Source organism: Leptinotarsa decemlineata, unplaced genomic scaffold (genome assembly GCF_025532065.1).
Source record: "Leptinotarsa decemlineata unplaced genomic scaffold, Ldec_3_MD MMD2_tig00026358_RagTag_RagTag, whole genome shotgun sequence".
NCBI lineage: Eukaryota > Metazoa > Arthropoda > Insecta > Coleoptera > Chrysomelidae > Leptinotarsa > Leptinotarsa decemlineata.
In genome coordinates this window covers 4,860,793-4,887,070 of record NW_027412703.1, presented here as the reverse complement: position 1 = coordinate 4,887,070, position 26,278 = coordinate 4,860,793, and the positions used below count along the sequence as shown (strand labels likewise).

At 34.8% G+C, this 26,278-nt stretch overlaps 1 protein-coding gene and 1 long non-coding RNA gene across 2 annotated transcripts in view; both read right to left on the bottom strand.

The window, feature by feature from the left end:
• LOC111514362 (matrix metalloproteinase-2) overlaps positions 1 to 26,278 on the bottom strand; it is a 346,057-nt gene that overhangs the window by 21,146 nt on the left and 298,633 nt on the right. Inside the window, exons 5-6 of the mRNA XM_074184801.1 lie at positions 6,645 to 6,809; positions 5,249 to 5,572 (exon numbers count right to left, since the gene is read on the bottom strand). Of these exons, the coding sequence (XP_074040902.1) occupies positions 5,249 to 5,572; positions 6,645 to 6,809 (489 nt within the window). The remainder of the gene's footprint in view (positions 1 to 5,248; positions 5,573 to 6,644; positions 6,810 to 26,278) is intronic.
• Positions 3,328 to 3,804, bottom strand: LOC111510321 (uncharacterized). The gene is made up of 2 exons (XR_012467938.1): positions 3,637 to 3,804; positions 3,328 to 3,543 (listed from the first exon to the last, which is right to left on the bottom strand). It is a non-coding gene; the product is annotated as an uncharacterized lncRNA (long non-coding RNA).

Here is a 26,278-nt window from a genome sequence, read left to right as displayed (position 1 = left end):
GTGGCGGTTGGTTTAATTGATAATCGGAGGGATATTAGGTATATATTTATAAAATAAATCATTTCAGGTGAAAATGTATTCTCAAATAGTTCATACAGGAAATCTGATTTATTAATAATGATTATGAAAATGGGGCCAGTTTTTCTACCACCTACTAGATTTTTATTTATGTATGGCTTTATAATAAAGCGCATAGTTTACTGGGTTAAAATTAAATTATTTCAAATGAACTAATTCATAACAATGATGAATGTTAATTTCAAAGTAATGAACTTTGCTTCATAAAATCAGATGAAGAAATTTGTGATTTATTCTCAGATTTGATAAAAAAAAGCGGTACGGTTTGTGAGGTCCGATATAAAGAATTTTCGATTAGAAATCATGAATACTTATAATTACGATTGAGGTTTGATATTATTATGTGATTTCATTCAAAATTGATACCAATGGTCATTTTTTTGGTCTTATTCTTATAAATGAAGTTTTTGAAACTAGGTTTATATTATATCATTATTTGAGATATCCCAACCGAAAAAAGGTTAGAAAAATGACAACCGTCATTTCTCATTGAATATTGTCTATATGCAACTCGAGAGCCTCGTGCAAAGAAAGAAAAACCAAAACGGAAATCATATTCTTCGTGTGACGTAAGTTAGTTGTTAAGTGAGCAATAACAGATTTAACACCGGTTGCACAAGAATACTTATTTAGTATACAAACCGAACATTGAGCAGAAACCTTTTTAGTCTGTTGATCACGGAATGAATATGACCTATAGCACACATATGAAAAACATAGTTTTCATTTTTGAATACAGTTTTTTCATTTGCATTAATGATTTTTCTTAATTATAGAATTCGTCAGCATGAATTATTGAAAGAACACATAATGTCGGTCCACAAAGACCCCTAGATATCAATTTTGAATGAAATCACATAATAATATCAAACCTCAATCGTAATTATAAATATTCATGATTTCTAATTTAATTTTAACCCAGTAAACCACGCGCTTTATTATAAAGCTATACATAAATAAAAATCTAGTAGGTGGTGTAAAAACTGGCCTCATTTCCATTATCATTAATAATAAATCAGATTTCCTGTAGGAGCTATTTGAACAGAATACATACTCACCTGAAATTATTTACTTTATAAATATATAATATCCCTCCGATTATCAACTAAACCAACCGCCACTGTTTTATGGTCCAACTTACTTCAAATGTAAACAATCTCTCCATAACCTCTCATTACCCGCTACCCCCTATAAGTTGTACAGAAAAGGATAGTAGGATACCCGATTCAAAATACATGTATTGTATTGGTATAGGCACGTATAGGCATGGCAACTCTATGTCTTATTATTACTCTGAGGTTAAAACAATTTTACTCTGTTAAAAGGAATTGTATTGAACCGGAATTATATTATTGTGTCGTGGTGTGTCGTGACGCGCCACAAGTATAGTATGTTTAGAATTATATTACTAAAGTGCAGTGTGTCGGGACGCGATCTGTCGTGACGGCGATCGGTCGATTCCCGGTCGATTCCCGTCAGAACGATGGTGGGGTTCTGACGCGTCAGAACACACCACACTAGTTTTTAATTTAACGCGTTAACTAGCTAGAGAATAGTCGTTTGCATTTATTTGCGCACAAGATGTCAGACGAACTTATTGAACTTGTTAGAAACTACGGGTTTGCATTTTTTAATATCATTTTCTATTATAATCTACTCAAATTGATTTTTTGACATCCTGAAATATTGATGAAATCTTTCTTCATCACTAGTAAATGATATCCGTTTCGACTACCTATCATTTACTGGATGAACCCAATATTTTCTCTTTTTTCTTTAAGTAAACTTTACATTAGCAGGCATGCAAGGTTTTCCTGAATATCCCTATCCGAATCGGAGTAAAGCATTGTATATGCTCGTATGCATTTACTCCAAAGGACACCACTGTATTGGCTCGAAATAACGTCAGAGCGCGCTCCGACACGACAGAATAGTCTGCACACTCGCTGTCACGTCAGATAGCATCATAACACACCACAACATAATAATGTAATTCCGTCTTTATATAGGAATGTATTATGTGAAGAGCGATTCTGAAAAATGTACTTTAATCAAATGAATGAAAACACTTTTGTCTAATTTACACTAGTACTTCATTTTTACGACCGTTTTCGGGTTTTATCCCATTATCTATATATATAAAAATGGATGTTTGTTGGTTGGTAAGTGATAAACATCGCTCAACCGATCGTGATGAAACTTGACATGTATAAGTAATTTTTCATAAGGAAGGTTTTTAGGCTACCAATTTTTCTATAACTCGCCAAAAGATGGCGATGTAGAAATTTTTTTTGAAAGCACTGTAAGTAGAGGGAATAAGAGACTTTTGGGGCGTATTCCCTAGGGGACGTAATTACGGTAGTGAGTGGGAAAGAGAGGTGTGCGACGTGATCGACGCATATAAGGATGGAATGAGCATCGAGTAGATTCATTTGATAGATAAGGGCGCGGTGGAATTACAAAAATAACGGTAAAATAATAGGTTTGTTCTAGCAAGAAATTTCGGATTGTTTGAAGCTGGTGTTATGGACTGGCCAACTGCGCATGTATGCCGTGAGACTGGTTGTAAATAGTTTGGGATTCATGTCCTGCTAGAACGCTTATTTGTGTTGATAAATGTCAATTGTCAAATTGTCATTTAAACTGACTTATTAGTTGGAAATTTGAAATTTATATTTTGTGCAGCGAAAAGTAAAGGTGAAAACCGATAAAAATGAACATATTGAATTGGCTTGAATAGTCATCGGCTTGGTCAAAATGGAAAAATTCAAAATAGAAGAAATGTTAAAATTGGAAAAAGAAAAGTTATAAATAAGAAAGAGAAATGAATTATTTGAAACAAGAAATAATTTGCTCAGACAAATGAGCAAAAATAAGAATTCAGATGTTGATAAATATTCTGAATTCAATGTTAGTATGAGGGATTTAGTTTGATATCATGTTATACATAGGGTTCCTGTTATGTATATTATATAGAAAGAAGTTATTAGTTTATGTGTTAGGACGAGTACTTTACTACCTGATTAACAGCCCGTTAAAATAATCAGTGCTGGGGCTGTGCTGTCTCTCTAGCAAATGACAGGATGTGGTGTCATTCTCAGCACCGATTATTTTAATTGACTCTTAATCCGGTCGTAAAGTACCCACCTTTGAGCAAATTATATTTTTATACTGTTTTAAAAATCATTCTTATTTTACCTGAATGGATGTTTATTTAACTTATGCCAAACAATGAAATGAACATCAACAAACAGAAATATTACAATTTTATTGCTATCTTAAAACTTGTCAAGCTAAAAAATTTCTGTGGTCTGCAGCATCTCTATTGATGTGATTATCTTCATCCTCTTCCTCATGGTGATGAAACAGCATTTCGACAAGTTCCTCATCATTGGATGATTCAGAATTATTTCCCCAATTTGATTCAGAGCTTGATGACTCTGATGACATTTCGGCTAATCCTACCTGTAATAATGGAGTTGAATAGTTGATGCTTAGTTGAAAATCACCAAATGCTTGCTTGATTTTCATTCAAAAACATAAAATCATTTTACTCACCTGAATTTCCAAACGCAAATATGAAAAAATTGACAGTTTTGAGGATTGCCGTTCTATAAAAAACAAGATTTTTAAACCAATTATTAGGCCACTAAATATTTCTATTTTGGTTTCTCATTTCTTTAGTACATAACATAACCAACAAATCCATATTCCAAAATCATAACAAACGTGATCGGATCACTCGATCACTCCGAATATTTGCGCATGTCACAAACTGAAAATCCTTACGAATTCCTCTGGACTACTTCGACAGTTCTCATACGGTTTGCAAACTGGATTTCGTCTTCGCTAGAACATGCGACTATTAGTTCGAATCCTGGATTTGCTTTGCTAGAACGCCTATATTCGTATGCGCATGCTTCGTACGATTCCGTATCGTTTGAAATCGCTGCTAGAACAAACCTATTAATAATGAACGAAAAATCGGATTAAAAAAAACATGGCCACGGACGTTAAAGAAAAAAACATGTCTGCCAACGTAATAGAAAAAAACATCGCTGCCATACAGGGCGTCTCATCGTTTAAGAAAAAACATGTACGGGGTGTCTCAAATATGTCAGCGTGGAAAATAACGGTATATATTAATAATGAACGAAAAATCGGATTGAAGAAAAAAAACATGGCAGACATGTTTTTTTATTTAACGCCCGTGGCCATGTTTTTTCCGATTTTTCGTTCATTATTAATATTATACCGTTATTTTTGTAATTCCACCGCGCCCTTATCTATCAAATGAATCTACTCGATACTCATTCCATCCTTCTATGCGTCGATCACGTCAAACACCTCTCTTTTCACCTCACTACCGTAATTACGTCCTCTAGCGAATACGCCCCAAAAGTCTCTTATCCCCTCTACTACTGTACTATAACGCTGCGCACGCCTAAGTTAGTTGATTCTGATTGTGTCAAAACATTGGAACAGCAGTGATACAGCAATATAGTACTAGTAAACTATAAAAACTTTCTAATACATTTGAAATCTAAAAACGTGGTTATATAGGAAGTTTGTAGCTAAGCTGGATGGGGAGATAAATCAAATGAACAGGGGTGCCAACTATGAAAATTCAGCACTGGGTTGTCAAACTTATGAATTCAAAAGTGGAGACCTACATAAATCGAGTTGTTTGTTTAGTTGTTTGGGCTCTTGATTGATTTATTAATTTCCTTGGTTCCAATAAATCCATTTTCTTCCCTTTATTGCATGTGTGTAGGATTTTGAGATTATCTTTACTAATCCTGTGTTTTGATTCTTGCAGATGTTCACACATTGTAGATTTTTTGTTCAAACAGACGTGTTCACGGAGCACAAAATAAACAAGTCATCAATTACACAAAAAACTATAAAATGCACATTCATATCTACATGTATTTATATGTTGGATACGGTTCATGGAAACAAATGTTTTTATCATAAACATGGTCGATGAAAGAAATGAGTAGTTTGATTAATTTTTTAGATTTATCATGATGGAAAGTAATTCGAAGGATGAACGAAAATCAATATCAATGTAAACTAATACCGGCCGAGGAAAAAAACTATATGAGTTGACAAAGTTCTCTAAAAACTATTCTCATTATGATTTAAAAGCCAGTGAGTGTCTTCTTACCTGGAGTATGCCTATGCGGTGTATCCTTTCTATTTGGTATGTATGGATACTGCCTGCCAGTTTGTACTGGGTAATGTTTTTTAGGATACATGGGTTTGTGAGGGTAGTGCTCATGAGGTCGTTCATGAGGATTGTGAGGAACATAAGGACGACCTTGTGGATTTTGGGGATAATAAGGAATTTTTGGCCTATGGATATATCCTCTTGTGCGAGGACGAGGAGTGGTAGTTGTTGTAGTGGTAGTGGTGGTGGTGGTGGTTGTCGTTGTTACAACGGGACGGTATATAGGATTTTTGGCCCATTTCCTTCGATTGTCTCGAGCACCTGTAAATAATTTGATACATAAGATATTTAGGTCTAGATACTAGTAGTTGAATGAGATTCAGTGAAGATAAGTTTCATATACTTTGTTCAAATGTAATTTTTTTTATTGGGTGATTGATAAATAGTGAGAAAACGTGAAGTTTTTCGATCTGATTGAGCGATACAATCAATAGTATAAGAGATCAAAGTTATCAAAGAAAATATCAACAGGTCGTTCTAATGATGAAAAAATGAAATTATAAAACATGGAAATCCTGTTGTGGGTGACATTTTAGAATAATTTGAGTCTGTATATAGCTCAAATTTATGACTCACATCTGATGATTTTTGTCTTTAAAAAATAGTGATTATAATTGTAAATCATGCCCTGAAGAAAATAACGCTGGCCGCCACTGGTAGCCATAAACCAATTGTGACGTAGCTAAGAGCGCGCGAATGTTCCATGTTCGCCGCTGTTCTAGATGTAGCAAGAATAATGCCACCGGCTTCGATGGAATTCCGAGGAATGTTACAGGGCCTTATATTGCCAAAATATAAGCGTTATCGACTCGCCCATCGAGACAGTCAAGTGGAAGTTACAGTGCGGTACGTGAAGCGTTCTAGTGAGGCGATAGACATTCGAATATTAGTTGAAGTTTTATTTGAAGTGTTTGTTGTATTTAAATTGAAATAAAGTTAAGTTTGATTATTCAGTGTAGTCAATTATTGGTGAACCCACGGGTCCCATTGAATCCAACGTCAGTCGCTATTTTCACACAGACGTTGCTCTTAACGTGTTGAGAATTTTCATTTAGACCTTGGGTAACTCCATTTTTTTGATTATGTATTCTACTGTCATTCTTCCTCGTCGAAAAAATCTTCGCCTAGGATTTTTTTCTATGATCTAATTACAATTTAATGTAACAAAAGAACATTGCAGCCAATCCCAATTCGTGATCGGGATGAAAAATCCTAGGAAGTAACAAACATGAGGTTTGTGTACCAAAGCAACTCTTTTCCATTGAACCACTACAAAAATATTTCCAACTGATATTCTGAAATAGTGGCACCCAAAGGAATTTATTGTACTCACCATACAGAAACTGTATTGCTTGCTTATCATCATCTGGTAGTTCGTAGTCGAAACCGTTGTCCATTTTCTTGTACCAAGAGTACATCAATGCACTTTCCACATTAGAATGCGACAATCCCAAAGAATGACCAATTTCATGAGCAGCCACATTGAATAAATTTGTTCCTGAAAGAAATAAAATTTCGAAAATTTCATATGTTTTAAATATAAATAATATTTGAACTCGTGATATTTCCTAACACTAAATGTTAGGTAAGGCTTTGATACTGGCACACAAGTTGAACATTCTTCTCGTGACTCGTGAATTCGTTACTTTTATGGGAACGAAAGGTTTTGGCTTTCTACTTCTCCATCGGTATATACAAAAATGTGGGAATCTTTGTGGAGTTTATTTCGAAATAATCATGTAGTGATTTTTTTTTGAGTCAATTCAATAGGTAACATTGTATGCGGCAATATCGAATATATTTAAAGGAATGTAACTTTTCTTGCTATTTACAAAGATGCAAAGTTTCAAAATTTTGATATACCTACACGGATCTTTTAATTAAAATCATATTTGTGATTTTTTTCAAGTATTTTCTACGTTGGTTTTTATGAAATTGTATAGAGATGGAGAAGTAAAAAGCCAAAACTTTTCTTTCCCAAAAATTAATTTCTCCTAAAAATATACCCCTTTCTATTCAGAGATAATATTGCATCATGTGTGCTCTTGTTGCTCTGGAATCCAAATTGATTTTTCCTCGCCATAACATTATAAGGAAACATCAATTTGGATTCCAGAGCAACAAGAGCACACATGATGCAATATTCTCTCTCCTGTTTGAGGTGTATTCCAATATGAATGATGAAGATGCTGCTGCAGCAGTATTTTGTTACCTTACAAAAGCGTTTGACTGCGTTGATCATAAAATACCGCTACGAAAGCTGAATATCTATGGATGTAGAGGGATAACACTACGGTGGTTTGAGTCGTATCTTCATGGTCGCAGTCAGATTGTGAAAAAATGTTCAAACAGTATTGAAATAAATACTGGTGTACCACAGGGATCGGTTCTCGGTCCCATATTGTTCCTGTTGTATATTAACGATTTGATGAACATAAGTATATCTGGAACATTCACTCTTTTCGCTGACAGCACTACTATATTGTGGCATCATAAAGGTATAGATATACTCAATGAGAGTATATACAAAAAATCAAGTCTTGGTGTGATTCTAATCTACTCTCCCTTAATATTTCGAAAACAAATATTATGACTTTCAAATGTTCACTTCAGAATTTATCTGTAGCGAGCGGTATCATTGGGAACAGAGAGTGTACTAAATTTCTGGGGCTGTATATAGACGGTGGACTGAAATTTGACACTTAAATCAGAGAAATGAAAAGTAAAATTTCCACCGGCTGTTATGCAGTGAGAGTTATTGCTAGAGAACTGGGAGTTTATACTGCAAAACCAGCATATCACGCTTTGGTAGAGTCTCACTTAAGGTACGGTATACCTTTTTGGGGTGTGTGTAGCCTTAATTTGCTGGAGTCTGTATGTGTATTTCAGAAGCTTGTGCAAACCTAAACCTCGTGACTCATGCAGGCAACTGTTTATAGATAAAAAAAAATTGACGGTTATAGCTCTTTTTATTCTGGAGACAGTGTGTTTGATTAAGAAACATCTTGTGAAACTTGAGGTTACCACCCATCACTATACAACTCGTCAGAGCGTACAAAACAATTTAAAATTACCTATTCCTTGCAACTCTCTGGTCAGGGACTCGTTATTTTACAATGATGTGAAAATGTATAACCATCTGCCGAGTTACATTTAAGAGATAAATATTGATACCAATCAGTAGAGAAAAATGATTGAAGAAATTTTGAGTAGTAGACCCTATTACAGTTTGACTGAGTTCTATACCGATCATTTTTAACTTAGCATGTTTTATGTGTATGTATGTTTCCACCATTATTTGTGGTTTTTTATTCAGTGTTTTTATACTTACGTTTACATTGTATTTTTATATTCATATGACATTCATGTATTCTTTGATATTTATTAACTAACTTTGTCAACAAGATTTTTTCTTTGGACAATAAAGTATATATAATAATAATAATAACAAGGTTCCTATTGCTGGAATTAAATCAAATGAGCGAATGGACGTCTTTAGGTACTGTCATCGAACAAAAGCCTGGAAAAGTTAAGAAAAGAAGTTCGACGATTATTCAATCGAGTTGAAGAGTCAGGTAACGGGAGCTTTATAAAACTACTCTAACGGCATACAACAAGGAAATTAGGAAGGCAAAACCTGAGTCTTGAAGGAAGTTCTGTGAGAGTATCTCTGATTTACCTCGCAGCACAAGAATTAACCAGATTTTCTCTAGAGAGCCGACTGTTGAAATTGGGTCGCTTAAACAACTCGATGGAACATTCACGACCACTTTCCTGGAAATCTGACTTTTGATAACAACATACCTCCCATTTTCGAGGGCGCTAAACGCCCAAAAAAAAAACGATTGGGAGGTCGTCAAGAAGGTTATCACAGCACCGGCAGTTGAATGGGCTATCAAGTCGGTTCAGCCCTTCAAATCTCCTGGAGGGGATGGTATATTTCCAGTCCAAAACGGACTGGAAATGATTTTACCTATTCTCATAAAATTGTATAGAGGTAGTTTGGCGTGGAACTTTATACAACCCAGTTGGTTGGCAGCAAGTGGGTCGGAAAGATCCGCACCCTAAATCGGTACGACAAATCAGTCTTACATCCTTCCTGTTGAAAGTACTTTAGAGGATACTGGACGGATACATCAGGAGGGTGGCATTATATGCATCCCCCATGAATAACCACCAGTCTGCAGTGAGGGTTTTTACACTACAGAAATATGCCATCAGAACTGTTGCTCGTATAGGATGGAGGCAATCGTGTAGAAACATTTTCAAAGAACTCAAAATACTCACCGTTGCGGATATTTATATTTATGAATTATGCATATACCTGTACGAGAATGGTCATAATTTTATATCTAATCAGCATAAATACCCTACCCGCTCTAAAAAGTTATTAATACCCCATCTGCATCGAACCACCATATACCAAAAAAGCCACCTTTTTCTTGGACCAAAATTTTACAATAAGATGATTCGGTAAAGAATGCGCCAAATGTCAATATTTTTAAATCAAGACTGAAAGCTGCTCTCATAGAAAAAAATTGCTACACCCTTGAGAAATTTTAGGTTAGGTGTTTTTTTGTCTTCTTTAACGTTCTTGTCACTATTTGACATTACCATTATTTGAAACTTTTTAATTATAACCATGACCCTCAATTTTACTGTTGTAGTATTTTGCTACTTTTATGTGTCCACATATATTTTTCATCTTTTTATCTCAATTCTTTTAAAATATTTAGATAAATACTTGAGTTTGAATATATGGATATGAAAAGCACAAAATCTTATGACGTTTTCCTTGTTATTGTACTGATATAATTATCCACTATTATGTACTTTTTAACAAGCGAAATAAATGAATTATTATTATTATTATTATCAAACTGGCAAATCGACAAATTTAGCATTAAACAACCTTGTAGAGATAATCTCCCAATTCCTTGACAACAAGGAGATTGCGGTTGCTGTATTTGTTGATATTGAAGGAACATTTGACAATGCACTACCCAAATCTATAGAATCGTCTCTGGCTAGGAAAGGTATAGAATCGACCATAACTGGCTAGATATATGCCATGCTGGTAAACAGAACTGCAACTATGACTCTTCTAGGCGAGACCATTAGGTTCAGGGTCACCAGGGGCTGCCCTCAAAGTGGGGTACTATCTCCCCTTCTATGATCGCTCCTGATGGATAGTCTGCTTAATGACCTCGACAGAAGAAAATTTGATCTGCAAGCTCATGCAGATGACCTTGTTATTTTGGCAAGGTTCACGTCGGGAAGGGTAGCTTGTAATATCCTCCAGAGCACGATGGACGTTGTTCACAGTTGGTGCCTGGAAGAGCAGATGTCTGACAACCCCAGCAAAACTGTGATAATACCCTTTACCAGTAGGAGAAAATTGGACGATCTAACGACACTTTCCCTCAATGACGAGGTCAGTCCATTTGGAACGGAGGTGAAATATCTTGGCAATGTCCTTGATAAAGAAGTCATATGGAACGCTCAGTTGGAAAAAGTTTTACAAAAAGCCAGACATGTCGAAGGATTTGTGGTAAAACTTGGGTTTAGGTCCCAAACAAATCCATTGTATTTATATGATGATTATCAGACCAATGATCACTTATGATGCAATTGCTTGGTGGCCTAAGGCTTTACAGAAAACGGCCCAGGCGGAGCTCTCTGGCTCACAGAGACAGGCTGGTCTGGCCATGAGTGGTGCCATCAGTACCACATCGTCAGCGGCATGGAGATCCTTCTAGATCTAACTCTTCTTCACATTTTTCTGGAGAGAGAGGCTAGATGGACTCCATATAGACTTGTGCACATTGCCAAATGCACAAATCAATTTAATGCAACATACTTTTGGTCGACACTAGAAGTCACAGCATTTTGGAAATAACCTCTGACTTTATGCCTCCAACTGTCAACTACGAACTGCCTTATGAAGTATTGTTCCCGATTAGATAGGAATGGATCCTCCGGGAGAAGGAAATATTAAGAGCAGCTAGTTGTTGGTTCACAGTTGGACACTTTCCTGTTCAGGTGCAAGTGTTTCCAGTCGCAGACCCAGGACAGAGATATCAACCCGCTTAGGAACCTATGTGACTGTATTTCAAACCGAAATTTATGCTATCGAATTATGTGCGGAGAGATTGAAAGAATAACCTCATAGACAAGTCAATAAAAATATTCTCGGACAGTCAACACCGTAATCAAGCCTCAGCCTCCGCATTCACCAGATTTGGCGACTTTTTCTTTTTATCAAGATTGAAAAGACCCACGAAAGGACGGCGATTTGTGACGATTGAGGAGATGAAAATCATAAGGCTTAGAGACCTCAAGCACATACCAAAAAGAGCATATCAGAACTGATTCGAGGACTGGAAAAACCGCTGGCACAAGTGGGGGGACTACTTTGAAGGGAAGAAAATAAAAATTGATAAATTAATACATATTTTTTGGTAAAAATGGAAGTTTACCTTATTTTTGAAGAAACAGCGTATTTCTTCTTATAATGCACCGTTTGTAACCTTTGGTGTAGTAATGAATATTACTAAAGTTTTTTCTACACACCAAACCGTTATTTCAATACCTCGGCACGTGTTTCGATCACCAAGTGATCATCTTCAAAGATGATCGAAACACGTGTCGAAGTGTTAAAAATAACGATTTGGTGTTGGGAAAAAACTCCAGTAATATTCCGCGTATTTCTAGGAAAAAGCTATAACCCCCTTTTCCTTAAGAATTTTTTTCTTTGATGACTTGCTCTATATTTTCTATATATTTCTCGTTACTGGTATCATCCGTTTTCTATCAATTGTGAGCTGTTAACATACTGAAAAATGTTTTTTCCTAATTAAATTTAAATTTTTGGAGTGTATTACTAAAAAAAATATTTCGGATGTATGAGTTTCAAGTCGGGAAAATTTAAATCATTTTTTGAACAACGTATCTTGAATTCATATGGAGGAGTGTTTTGAGTTTTCTTTTCATTCTATACTTCTTGTCGTTACTTTTTTCTTATTTGGATTAGGTATTTTCCGGCAGTTCACCAGTAGGTTAAATGTACCAACGAAATTAGTCCTCATTTACTTCATTCATAACGAAAGTTTGAAGTGTAAGAATGTGATTAAATCAACATGTGTGAAGAAGTGTCAACATCAACTTACCACGAGAAAATGTCAAAATCAAAAACCAGAATAGCCAAACTGACACAGACATATTTCCGAAACAACAATATTACTTCTTGTATTGCTGAATTTTCGGATGAGACGAATAGAATACGCCAATTTGAATTTATTCACGATGAACTATGTACTATCTGCTTGTTAGTTCTGAATGAAACACTGCAATGAAAATAGAAAAAACATGGCGTATTTAATAACGCTCTATTCTAAATTTAAATCGTGGAAACTTCACTCGTTCGAGTGTGATAGTTTTCTGAATTAATCAATTTTATTGTTTCAGTGAATTGAAACAGTTGATATTTCTGTCCGATATTTTAAAGAAATGGAATCTTATCTACGAATATATAAAGAGATTCCCTTATTGTAGGAGAGTCCACGATGCAAAATGGGGATTTACTCGAGCGTCATAGAGACATATTAGGCTTAGATGATGAAAAGAAAAAAAATGTTATTTAATATATACCTTTTCATCGTTGGGGGAAGCGGCTATAGATTTTCAAATATGTAAAAAAATACTGTTGCATGGACATACTCGAGCGCGTCAGATATTGATAGCATCAATGTTCTACGTATTTTAATAATGTTCTTATGTTAATCTGATCGTTTGCATGATGCGAGTGGTTGTATGTAAGGGTTAAAAGTGAAAAGAAAAAAATCAATCGAGCGCGTCAGATTTTCTAAGGGGGTATTTAGTGCACCCAAAAAAAAAGCTCTCATTCAATATTCTCTCGACTTCAATCTGACGCAAACTCGCGGCCATTATTATAATGTACAAAAAAGATTCGCCATTTTGAAATACTCAAGCGCGTCAGATTAAGATATATATCGTTCATCTTTATATTTTAGACGTGCTGTCTCATAATCTGACGATTATCTAGAGGGATTCGCCTAATCTGACAAAAAATATCATTTTTTCAATTTTTTTTTAAATCATTGAACCTAATTAATTGAAAAGCTCAGGATATAACATGCAAATAAATAAGTGTATATTTTTAAGTAGAATACTTGTATTTAAAAGAAAATATTTTTTTCAAAATGCTCAAAAAAATTTAATTTTTTATAATCAATTTATTAATTAATCCTCATCTTCATCACGAACGAGTCTCTGTGATCAGCTAAGATGTCGTCATGGCAACAGAATTCAGAGGCGGGACGGACTGAGACATTAATGTATAGAGAAAAAGTGAAAGAGGAATAGAAATTTGGAGAGGTAAATATAGGTATCACACAGCTGCACGCATTAAACTTTATCGACGAATTTTTATTATTTCGGCTTGCGGAAATCGTCAGATTATATATTTTTCGTTATCCTTGAATTATTTCCTTTAAAATGAAAAAAAATAGCTACGCTCGAGAATGTCCAAATGACGTTATTTTTTTTACAACTTTGCTGCCTTCCCCTTTCTTTACGTCACTCTCAAATTGTCAGATTACTGGAATATATATTTTTTAGCAGATAATTAACTCACCTTACCTTAATTTGACGCGCTCGAGAATTTCTGATCAATTTTTTTTACTAATCTGATCCTTTATCCTTCACGGGCATGGGGCTCATATTTGGTGGAGGTACTTGACCCTGTATATTAATCAGCCGCGCTTTAGTGAATCTCGAAATCCCCGCTTGGACTCCCCTATTATCACAGAAGTAGTTATGTTTGCTGATTTGAAACATTCAGTATACGAGATGTTTCTTTTATCATGTGGTAACATTGCTATATTCTGAACCGTAACAGATACGAAGACGATTAAATGGGAAAAAAAGCAATTGTCATCGGGAACAATACAATAGTTGAAGAAAATTCACGAAGACCCTTGACCTTCTCGAGTTACAGGAGGAAAACCAAAAATGATGTTTTTCGATTTTTTCGAATGGAATGTTATTTCAAAAAATGGAAAGAAAAAATATTACTGTATTCGAAGTAACTATGACGATGTAATGATAAATATTCGATAAAACGTTTCGTATCAACATGACCACCATCAACTTTTTTTTCAATACAGACCTGTCTTTTTTATTACAGATATTGATAAAGCCATAAAATCACAATCCAAGGGTATATCACATTTGATATTTTTATAGCATTCCGTTTGAAATAACCATTTGAAATAACCACCGTCATCAGTGACAACAATCGAACAATTTATTTTATCATGAACTTTTGGGAAAAATGAAACCAATACGGAAAATCAAAGCTACATGGCAATCTACATTATATGCTCGAATTGACGACCTCATTGTTCAATACGCCTAAGTTGTCGGTCTAGGCAATTTCTGTGGCAATTTTCTAGCATAATAGGTGTATTTCTAATACATGCATCTCTTATTTTTTGTTTGAGATGGTCGATATCTGTACTTGGTGTTGAAAAACTTTATACTTTATGTATCCTCAGACAAAAAAATCTAAAGAAGTAAGATCTGGGGATCGAGCTGGCCAGTTAATTGATCCATTGTTTCTAATCTATTTTCTTGGGACTATTGCATCTAAATAATTTCTTACTATTGCTGCATTATGGGGAGGAGCGCCGTCCTTTTGAAAATATTTCATTTTATGGCGGATATTCAGTGGCAATTCTTCTAAGTAGCCATGGAATTCTTTGAATAGAAAATGAAGATACATTTCACTATTCAAATGATCATCGTGAAAGAAAGGGCCAAGGATGTTTGTTCTCACAATTCGCAACCAAACATTTATTCCGAACCTTTCTTGGATATTGGTTTCCCTATTTAAATGTTCATTTGTATTATTCCACCTATAATGGATATATCTGTTAAACCAGCCATTGTTGGTGAGTTTTGATATGACAAAAGGACGTATATACAGGCTGATTCACGGTGGATGGCACATTAGACGTTTCTGGTGAACCAGACAACGGATCACTTTGAAAATTTAATGGAGGGCATATTCAGACATTCTCTAGCCAACTAAAATATTTTCGACAATGCGGTGTTGCCGCTTCTATTAGAAAGCAGTAGCAACTTTGATTTTTCAAATGATTTTCCAAAATTATTTTTGGAATCTCCAACAATTGCCCGACAACTTTTCTTGATATTTCCCTATACCTATCTGTTACCGTTTTCGAAATAAAAATTAATTTCAATTTTTTTCTTCGAAAATCATGACTTCTAAAAATGCCGATATCTTTTAGTTAAGAAGTACTATGATATCGAAATTTGGTTTGGAGTTAGGTGATACTTGGACACTTCCCACACGTCAGCCTAATCTCCGTTACTTCAATACAGGGTGGTAAAAAAATACAGTTTTTTCGTTTACTTGAAAAAGTTGCTGAAATTTGATTATTTTAAATGGAACACCCTGTATATTATTGAAAATTCGGAAAGCTGCTGAAATTTGCTTTCTTTCTATGTATATCATACCTATACCTAACTAGTCAAGTTTCGGACTTATGAACATTTATTTGTGAAAATGTCCCTTCAGAATGGTATTTCCATTCGGTATTTGGTAAGCAGGCCATGATTACTATTTGACAGTAGCGTTGTGACATTCTCCTAATAATATCGACATTTTCGTCACTTCAGAAGTTGCAAATACCTTCAAAACGATGGAACAAAACTATTCAAACGAAGTTCTTATGAATGTAGAAAGTTCAATGAAATGTATCCGAATCTACCGCCAATGAACCTCAAGAAATTTATACGAATTCAGAACAATTTCAATATGTTTGGATAAACTTTGAAAAAGCACCAAGAAACTTGAAATTGGAAATATTGATATGAATAATTATAAAAAAGTAAAACAATCATGTGGAATATTTCAAAATATGTTCGAATCGCTGGCGGTTCACTTCCAAGCACTTTAAAATGCGGGTGTTGACTGCTTTCGTGGTGGCAGATCTGATTTCATTGGGATCCAAATCTTCAAATGTTTGGGCAATCCTTTCTAACAATTCATCTCTCGAACGCACGGGTATTTTGTAAACTTTTTCTTTAAACATTCCCCACAAATAAAAATCTAATGGATTAAGATCGGGTGATCTCGCTGGCCAATTCCATGGTCCCAAGCGCCTCATCCACCGATCGTCAAATAGTCTATCCAGTTCTGCGCTCACTTCTCTTGTGCAATGTGCAGGAGCTCCGTCTAGTTGGTACCAACAGTTTCGATAATCTTCGAGTGGCAGATTATCCACGAAACTGTCTACAGTATTCTCCAAAATATTCAGGTAGCTTCTGGATGTTAATGACTCCTCGTATATCACGTACCTCAATTTGTTGTCCATCAACATGCAGAAGACATTAAAACTAAATTTTTCTTGAAATCCGGCTTCTTTTGTGACGTGAGGATTTTCACTGGACCAATAATGACGATTTTTTCTATTGAAAATCCCTTCTCTCGAAAATTTCGATTCATCAGTCCAAATAATTGTATTTAAGAAAAGTGGATCTTCTTGAATGCGTGTCAACAACATTTCACAAAATTCTACTCTCTGTTGAGGATCTTGAGGCTTCATTGCTTGAATTTTGGTGAATTTATAATCATGCATTTTATGTCTTCGCAAGATTCTTTGAACCGATGAATATTTTATACCCAAATCTTCTTCAGCACTTCTTATCGATGACTCGGGAAATGCGTCAAAATATGCTAAGACATTAATCTGGTTGTCTTCGAAAGTTACGGGTCGAGGCAAGTTTCTTGGTGCTTTTAAAGTTGATCCAAATGCATTGAAATTGTTCTGAATTCGTATTAATTTCTTGAGGTTCATTGGCGGTAGATTCGGATACATTTCATTGAACTTTCTACATGTTCTGCTGATAATTTTGTCACACTGTCCAAAAATAATAAACAAATTCATAAGAACTTCGTTTGAATAGTTTTGTTCCATCGTTTTGAAGGTATTTGCAACTTCTGAAGTGACGAAAATGTCGATATTATTAGGAGATTGTCACAACGCTACTGTCAAATAGTAATCATGGCCTGCTTACCAAATACCGAATGGAAATACCATTCTGAAGGGACATTTTCACAAATAAATTTTCATAAGTCCGAAACTTGACTAGTTAGGTATAGGTATGATACACATAGAAAGAAAGCAAATTTCAGCAGCTTTCCGAATTCTCTATAATATACAGGGTGTTCCATTTAAAATATTCAAATTTCAGCAACTTTTTCAAGCAAACGAAAAAACTGTATTTTTTGACCACCCTGTATTGAAGTAACGGAGATTAGGCTGACGTGTGGGAAGTGTCCAAGTATCACCTAACTCCAAACCAAATTTTGATATCATAGTACTTCTTAACTAAAAGATATCGGCATTTTTAGAAGTCATGATTTTCGAAGAAAAAAATTGAAATTAATTTTTATTTCGAAAACGGTAACAGATAGGTATAGGGAAATATCAAAAAAAGTTGTCGGGCAATTGTTGGAGATTCAAAAAATGATATTATATACAGAGTATTCCATTTGAAAAATCAAAGTTGCTACTGCTTTCTAATAGAAGCGGCAACACCGCATTGTCGAAAATATTTTAGTTGGCTAGAGAATGTCCGAATATGCCCTCCATTAAATTTTCAAAGTGATCCGTTGTCTGGTTCACCAGAAACGTCTAATGTGCCATACACCGTGAATCAGCCTGTATAGCAGAATAATAAATCTTGAGTAATTTGAAATATAAATTATCTCAAAGTTGTTGTTTGATATCAGTTTCCAATCTGTAACTTTGAATATCTTTCTTCAACACGATCAAGTACGGTCAATTTTCAACGATATGCATTTTTTACCAGAAAAATATTTGAAACGTTTATCAACAACTTTGGCATAAATATTTCTAATACTTGATTCGAACTGTATAAGTACTAATACAATACTTAGCTTCCCCTTTCTTGATAGGCAGAATTCATGAATGAGCTAAGCTACTGAGAAATATCACATTTCTTGCGAGAGAAGTGAAGTGCTTGGATTTTTATTTCAGTAAAACATTTCGAGTGTGATATATTACCTAAAATTAGGTATCTACTAATGTAATTATTGTAATAACAGAAATAGAAAGAAAGAAAATACGTAAAATTATAAAAAAGTAAAGAAAAAGAAAATGTTGAATGCTTTTATTCATAAAGGAATTGTACTCTCAGATGTTTGTAGTGTTCATTTCATATTGAGTGTATGTTATTCAGTGACACTTTATTGTACTAATTTATTGTAATTTATACAAAATTGGGAAATATAAATGTTAATTTAATTTAATTTTTCAGAAGTTTTCAGATGTTTATTTTATTCAGTGACTCTTTTTGTCTTAATTTATGTTAGTGCTTGATTTATACAAAAAATGTAAAACATAAATGTTAATTTTATTATATTTGATATCTGGATCCTAATATTTTTTACCCATATTGTTTTTAATTATCATAATTGTTTAAGCTTGTTATTGTTCTGTAATTTACACACACACAGGGTTTTACCCTCAGTGGAAGTATATGTTTATTCTTCAAGGTATATTGTACTCCATATACTCCATTTTATATTTATGTGTTATAATTTACTGATGAATAAATTATTATTATTATTATATTATATCCGAGATATTTGTCACTGGAATAACAGTACAATTCGAAAACTTTCATAGACCCAGAAATACAACATGTATTTGTGAGTAAAATAACTATCGTCTGTTTTCAGTGCCATATAAAAGCTTTTGGTGCCACGTTTCTGGAAAGGAAGTTGATAAATGATAAAAACCAGCATTTGCAGCGTTTTCTACATACACCCCCGCTCGCTGTAATCAAGTCCTGGGTATACGGAAATATAGATCACAAGTCAAGTGGGTAGAATGATAAGCAAAAGTCTGTTTTGTGTTAGTCTGGTGGGATTTGGAGAAGAACGAGTTATGTTTCACATCGGCCTTATATGCAACATTACGGACGAAAATAATGGAGCTGAAACAATTTGAGTTTCTATTAGAGGGCTGGAAAAGACAATTTCGATACGCGCGAATTTCAGGGTATTTTTTTCAACTCTAAAATCATTAACCATATTGGAAAAATTATTTGAATATCTCATATCATATTACAAAGTTATAAATTCGTTGGTATCATTTTCAAAAACTTTCAATTAAGTCCGGTAGTTTGTTATGCCAGAATTTTACATAATAAGAAATTATATGTCCGTTTGTTTGAAGGTGATTGACAATGTTTCATGATGAATTTCACTAGTTCGGATTTCCATTGTCTAATATATAAAATGATTTGAAATCCCTGAAACGACTAAAAAAGGAGAATTAAAAATGAATAGCTGAAAATAACAATTATATTAAGCAAAAATAACCTGAAATGAAAGAAAAGTGAAATAAAATACAAGTAACAGTAGAACGATTGGACAAAAAATAAAAAATGAGGTATAAAAAATAAAATAAAAATAAAAAAAAAATTTAGAGATTTCAAGCCACGTTTGTTCACGACGTTTCTTATCCCCACTTTCCATTTTTTCTGCTTCACTGGTTCAGTGGGAGATGACCGTTTGGCGGGAGTTGGCCATTATTCGTTGATGATGGGTTTCCATACGTTGCGTATCTCTACGCTAGCTTGGCTGAATACGTTGTTGGACAACATGTATGCGGCTTCCTTGAATTTTCTCCTAAACCAATATTTCTCACTGTGAATGATCTCAGCTTGGGACCACTCGATGTTGTGTTGATGGGTCCAAACATATATTTATATATATATATATATATATATATATATATATATATATATATATATATATATATATATATATATATATATAATCGATCGCTTCAAAAACACTTCACTACCTTTCTTCGAAAGCTTCTGATAATTCCCCTTCCATATTCTCTGTTTCACTATCACTGTAGTCATTTAAATCAATAATGAATTTATTCCCACGATCAATTTGGAAGTGTTCAATCTCTATATAGTTTTTTCAACTAAAATCACTTTCTCAATCCTCTTCTGCCAGTCTTCTTCGGTAATTTTAGATACTTCTTCAATTAGCTCTATTACCTTCTTATCAAATTTTCCCCCAATCAACTCGGTGTGATTGAAAACACAAAAATAGGGGCGAAGTCAATACTCTCAAGGGCACACACTTTTTCAAATATTTTGTCTGTAAAACTTCAAGTAGTTGGTTTTTCAAAATACAAATCCATTAAAATTAAAAAACTTTGTATTTCTTCTTTCTTCGAATTTTTATTCGGTACTTTGATGAGCTGTCGCGAATGATAGAAAGCGTTTTCAAGAACTATTACACTATTCGCATACAAATTTGGGATCAATGTGTTTTCAAACCATTCCTCGAAAATTTTAGCTTCCATGTTCTTATGATAGTCAGTCAACATTGCAGTCTTCAAGTTTTTTTCCACATAATTTCAAAGAATTCGGAAACCATCCTTCACTTCCTCCGCAATACACAAGGATTATTCGCGATCCTTTGTTTGCAGGCATGTTAGGTGTACACATTCTCGAACCCCCAGTCCACCCTTTCGTAACTGTGTCGTGAGTGTCATACCAAGTTTCGTCCAAATAGAAAATGTGCTGTTGTTCTTGTCTATATTTAGTTATTTGTTCTAAGTATTTGTTACGCAATTCCACTATTCTTCTGCTTTTCATGACTGCTTGACGTTTGCTTATTATTTTAAATCTAAATCCTAGTTTCTTTATCCAATTCTGAAGAGTTTTGTCACAGAAGCTCACGTTATGGCCGGAAGTATTCAATTTGTTCCTTATGATTTCAATTGTAAGAATCTCACTGATTTTGTAACAGTCGTGTATTGTTTTTGTTAATGATTTTATCAGATGAACATCTGAAGGTTTGGGTAATCCCACATCAAATCGCGTTCATAAGGTTTGTTTTTGACTATTTTACGTACAGTTGAGAAGGGAATTTCGGTCAAATCTGATGTTGCTTGTAATAGTTTTTTCCCTCGAAACTAAACTTGATATGTAGATTCTTATATACATTGAAACATACTCTCTGTGTTTCAATATTCAAATGCATCCGAATCTTATTCACTGGTATCTCTTTTTCGTATTGTTCACCAGCGCTATTGGAATCACTACACAGGAAAAAGTCTGCGTTGTTATCACACTCGTTATTACTATTAGCACTTGTTCAAGGACGCCACATTTTAAACAAATAACAAAAATTTTAGGTAATTATAACTTCACCAATATTGAATTTCAACACTCAAATCGCGATCAGTTCCTGAGTTGAACATTGACAACACGACTCTTCTAACCATCCTCACAGTCTATTGGTCACCGTAACATGACTTCAAATTAAATTTTATGACTCCTCAGCCAATCATAGAACTCGGTTAGTACACATTATCCAATACGAACCGCCAATTCTTCAGTCCACGTGAACTATTCGTTTTTTGGCCTTTGAGTTCGCCGATAGCTTTAAGAATTACTATATCGGTTACTTCGACTATACTTATATCATCGTGGAGATGTTTAAATACTATTCTCTCTATATATTCAGCTCAAAAAATCATGTACTTTCAATTTTCTTTCCTTACATAACCGATTGAGAACGTAAAATAATTAATCGTTGGTGAACAAAGCCTACCACGCCGATGACCGACCAGCGTTCAACTCTCCGATATTTTTTTATTCCCCAATGATGTGTGCTGAGACATCACAAAGGTGTGGCGAGCCGGAAAAATTGATAGGTTGAGAAAAGCGCGCCACGTGACTGTTGCGATTGGCTGACCCACTGTCTTGTTTACTAGCTAATCTGTCTCGTTGAAGTGGGGGAAAGTCTGAATAGGTATTACTGAAGAACAGAAGGGCCACATATTTTCATTATTCTTTTCTTGAAAATTATTGAGATTTACGTCGAAATTTCGACTTAGATCTTGAAATTTCAAATTTTATCTCGGAATTTCCAAGAAACGAATAATAAATAATATAGGTATAGCCCTTCTGCACTTCCGGAGAATATGAATTAAATACCTAATTATTATTTATGTTATGAATTGAACGACCATTTCTTAGTCAGTGATCAGCAAATTTTGCGTGAAGAAAATGTATTAATCAAAGAAAACACATACAAACCAAATACTATAGCCACCGTAAAGGTAGCCCACCAGCCACTCGAGACCTTGTTCTCCCAACCCCAACCTCTTGAAGCGCACGGCGCGTAATTATATGTCATTTCACTTCTGAGACATGAAACAAACATCACATATTCAAGTGATGTTCCAAGAGAATTTCTTTAAAAGGATATACGTGTTATAGCATGCAATTCAGTATGCCACAGGCGATTTAATAGTGCATATACAGGGCAGGGCACCGAAAACGAAACAGATCGATTATCTTCAAATAGGGAAAGTACTAAGTGTGACACATTATTGAGAAGGTAATTTCATAAGGAATTCGACCATGTCAATTTTTGCTATCTAATTTTGGCACCCTATTGCGGGAAAAAATGTTCCGCATTTCAAATTATGACACTTCATTTGCAAGCTAATTTGACATAAATTCAGTGACAATGCTTAATGGAATGTTTCTAAGAGAACAAACAAAATGGCGGCTCTACAATAATGATTGAGAGTAAAGCGCGTTGTCATATCTAAATTTTACGTTACCAGTTTATAGCAGAATCAAAATATAGTAAGCAGTAGAGTTGTAGGTTGTGGCAAATTATAGATAATACACAATACTAGTACGATTGAAAGGTATTATTTATGACAAAATTCAGTAATGAGCTTGTAATGAGAAATACTTATACATTTCCTGATTACTGATCAGTTGAAATTCATTATTTTCTGTATAGTGTTAGATATTTATTACGACTAGTGGCAACGCTGTACGCAACGTATAGTATAGCTTGCAAATGAAGTATCATAATTCAGAATACGGAACAGTTTTTGTCCCGCGAGAGGGCGCCAAAATTAGGTAGCAAAAATTGACATGGCCGAATTCCTTATAAAATTATCTTTTCAGAAATGTGTCCCTATTCGAATTGTTTGAGTGATAGTGACCGAGGGGTGGGGGGAGATATATGACAGTTGAGGTCATGAAAGAAAGATGGCCCCCTTTTGGATTACAAATCGACGTCATTTTGCATATTTTTTTCAGAAAACATGTGTTATGAATATATTCAATCTGTTTCGATTTTGGTGCGCCACCCTGTATAGTTAGGATCACATGGCACATTTGCAAAATTAATTTGTGTAGATTTTCACTACTAGACCGTCCATGAAATATTTTCGAAGAGAAACATGAAAAATGTTTCTCGCGTGCCATAGAAACTGAGGTTAGTTTTCATTTTTGTTTTCCATATCAACTTTGGAAAAATATAAAGGAGTTGGGTCGATGCTTTGTTAAATTTTTACATGTTCAAGAAAAATAAATCTAATAGTCTTCCTCTGAAAAAGTCAACTCGAAAACTACAAAAACCCTTATTTTTATTTTTTGACGTCATGTTTTGGACCACCCTGTATAACAACACTCATTTGAAATGTATTCATAGATCCGCCCTTGCTCCAACGAAAAATGCACCAGAAATTTGTGATGTGGCAAGAATTTTGATATTTTTTTAAAATTTCGTCACAAACAAAATGAAAGTAGTTATAAACTCGTAGTAGTTAACAAACACACTGATTTTTAAGGAAATTGATTGGTTGAACTTTCAGTCTGTAAGCCAATTATTCCTAGTTCAAATCACATCGACTGCAGTTTTCAATTAAAAAGAAATCAACTTTTGAACTATTTGAAAATGTATTGAGTGGCAAACAAAAGGAAGAAATTCCAAAAATCCACGGCTTTCAAACTCGAAAAGAAATGACTCTGAAAACCTCAGCTGAGAAAGTCAAAACCATTTTGTCAAAAAGAAATTTGTTTGAATATTTTTTGGATAGCTTCTTGTTAAGAAATTTTATATTATTACTTTTCCTTCATTCATAGGAAAAGTATAGCATTGTACAGAGTGGGCCAAATTGAACACTTTCAAAGGGAAACTCCTGTATTCAAACTAGATAGATGAAAATTGATGGTTGTGTCTGAGGGTCGAATTTTATGACAGACTCAATGGTGAAACCCGCATATCGATATTTATCATCATTTCTGAGTTACAGCATGTTTTTTGAAAATGTGCATTTTCGAAAAGTTGCTAGAACTTTTTTATGTGGAATTCAATGGTGTTAAAAACTTAATTTTCCGTATTGATATATCAATAGTAATTGATGGAAAACTATTATTTTACGGGACACCCTTTATTTTCCTGCATATTTCAATAGAGCTTCTCTGTATCTGTAGAGTAGGGAGGGTGAGTGTAAGCCCACAGCACTTATGCCACATGTGACCCATTGTACATCCTCCCGGGGAGTTGTCTTCCTAGGTCATCGTCCATCCTGTCCTTTCCAGGAAGGTGGACAGGTCGCTGGGAGACATCTCCTTTATATCGGCAGGTGTAGGTCATGACTCGCCGAACACACTCTCTCTTACGTCTGTCAGTCTCAGTCAAAATTCCTACTGTTTAGCATAGATTTTTCCTGGTCATCGCTAGATATTTCTTCGGCGCCAGCTTCCCAAGGTCGCCCAGGGTGATCCTGGCAAGATTGCATCATTTGATTCTATCCCATCTCTTTAGGGATTGAGCATGGGTGTAACATTTGGCTGGTTCCGCAATTGTCGAAGTTATCAGGCTGTAGGTGCCACTAGGTCCTAAAATTCTCAGTTCAATAGATCTTCAATATTACCTTTTCAAAAATATAGCACACTTGATGTTTTGCTAGGGTCATTTCTGAAATACTGAGCTTTTAGATTTTTTCATGTAGACTTTGAAACGCACACTTTGATCAGGTACCTTGGACAATGCAGCGATAAAACAGAATGCAAATTATTACTGATAGCAGTTAAATTTTGATTTACACAGTAAAGACGCTCTTCAATTAGTGGTTTTTGTTCAATTTTCAAACACATTTTCACTGTGAGTATTATGAAAAATGGGATATGCAAACCAAGAAAAATGGAGGAGCAGCAAGCAATTTGTATCACGAGAGGTATCCAGAGAGAAGACAACCTTCAAGAGACATTTTCGCAAGATTGCGACATAACTTAGTTGATGGTGTCTTTTTAACACACGTTGATTGATGGTGGTCAGTTTGAAAAGAAACTGCCAAAATTATATGTATCGAATTGGGATAAGGGGATTTTGAACGCCGCATGGCTATTGTGACAATATACCGTGGGTACCGGCACCTTTGGTTGAGACACAGCACTGCTGGCCTTATCGAGGTAGTCGTTCATAGCGCAGCTGCGAGAAAGTAGCATTCGTGGGTATTTGGGAGACATCTATGGCATTTGAAGTTGTCGGTAAACTCAATGTGACACCCGTGCTTTCTGGTGATAACGAACGTAGATATTTGCTACTCGTCACCTGCAGGTATGTAATAGATGATTATTGATAGTTTGGCTGCTTGTTTGGTGGCTGGGTACTGCTAGGTATGCTAAATTTGTATCTCCTTCCAGGGTTGTCTCTTGTTGATGTACCTGTTCCTGGAAAGTTGTAACCAAGTGCGTGATTTTTCTTCAAATTGTATTTGGACAGACGAAGTCTATGTGAGCAGTGTCGGCATTTTCAACCGCTATAATTCTTATACTTGGGCAGAACAAAATCCTCATTCTATTGTGGAGCAGAGAAGCCAGGGAAGATTGGGGCAGGTGTTTTCAGGGGTAGAATTATCGGCCCGTTAACTTATAATGGTACTCTTATATCTCAGAGGTACTTAGAAACTTTAAGGCAAAATATTGAACCCCTTGTTGATGAATTGTCACTAATGAAGCCTAGAAAAATATATTTTCAAA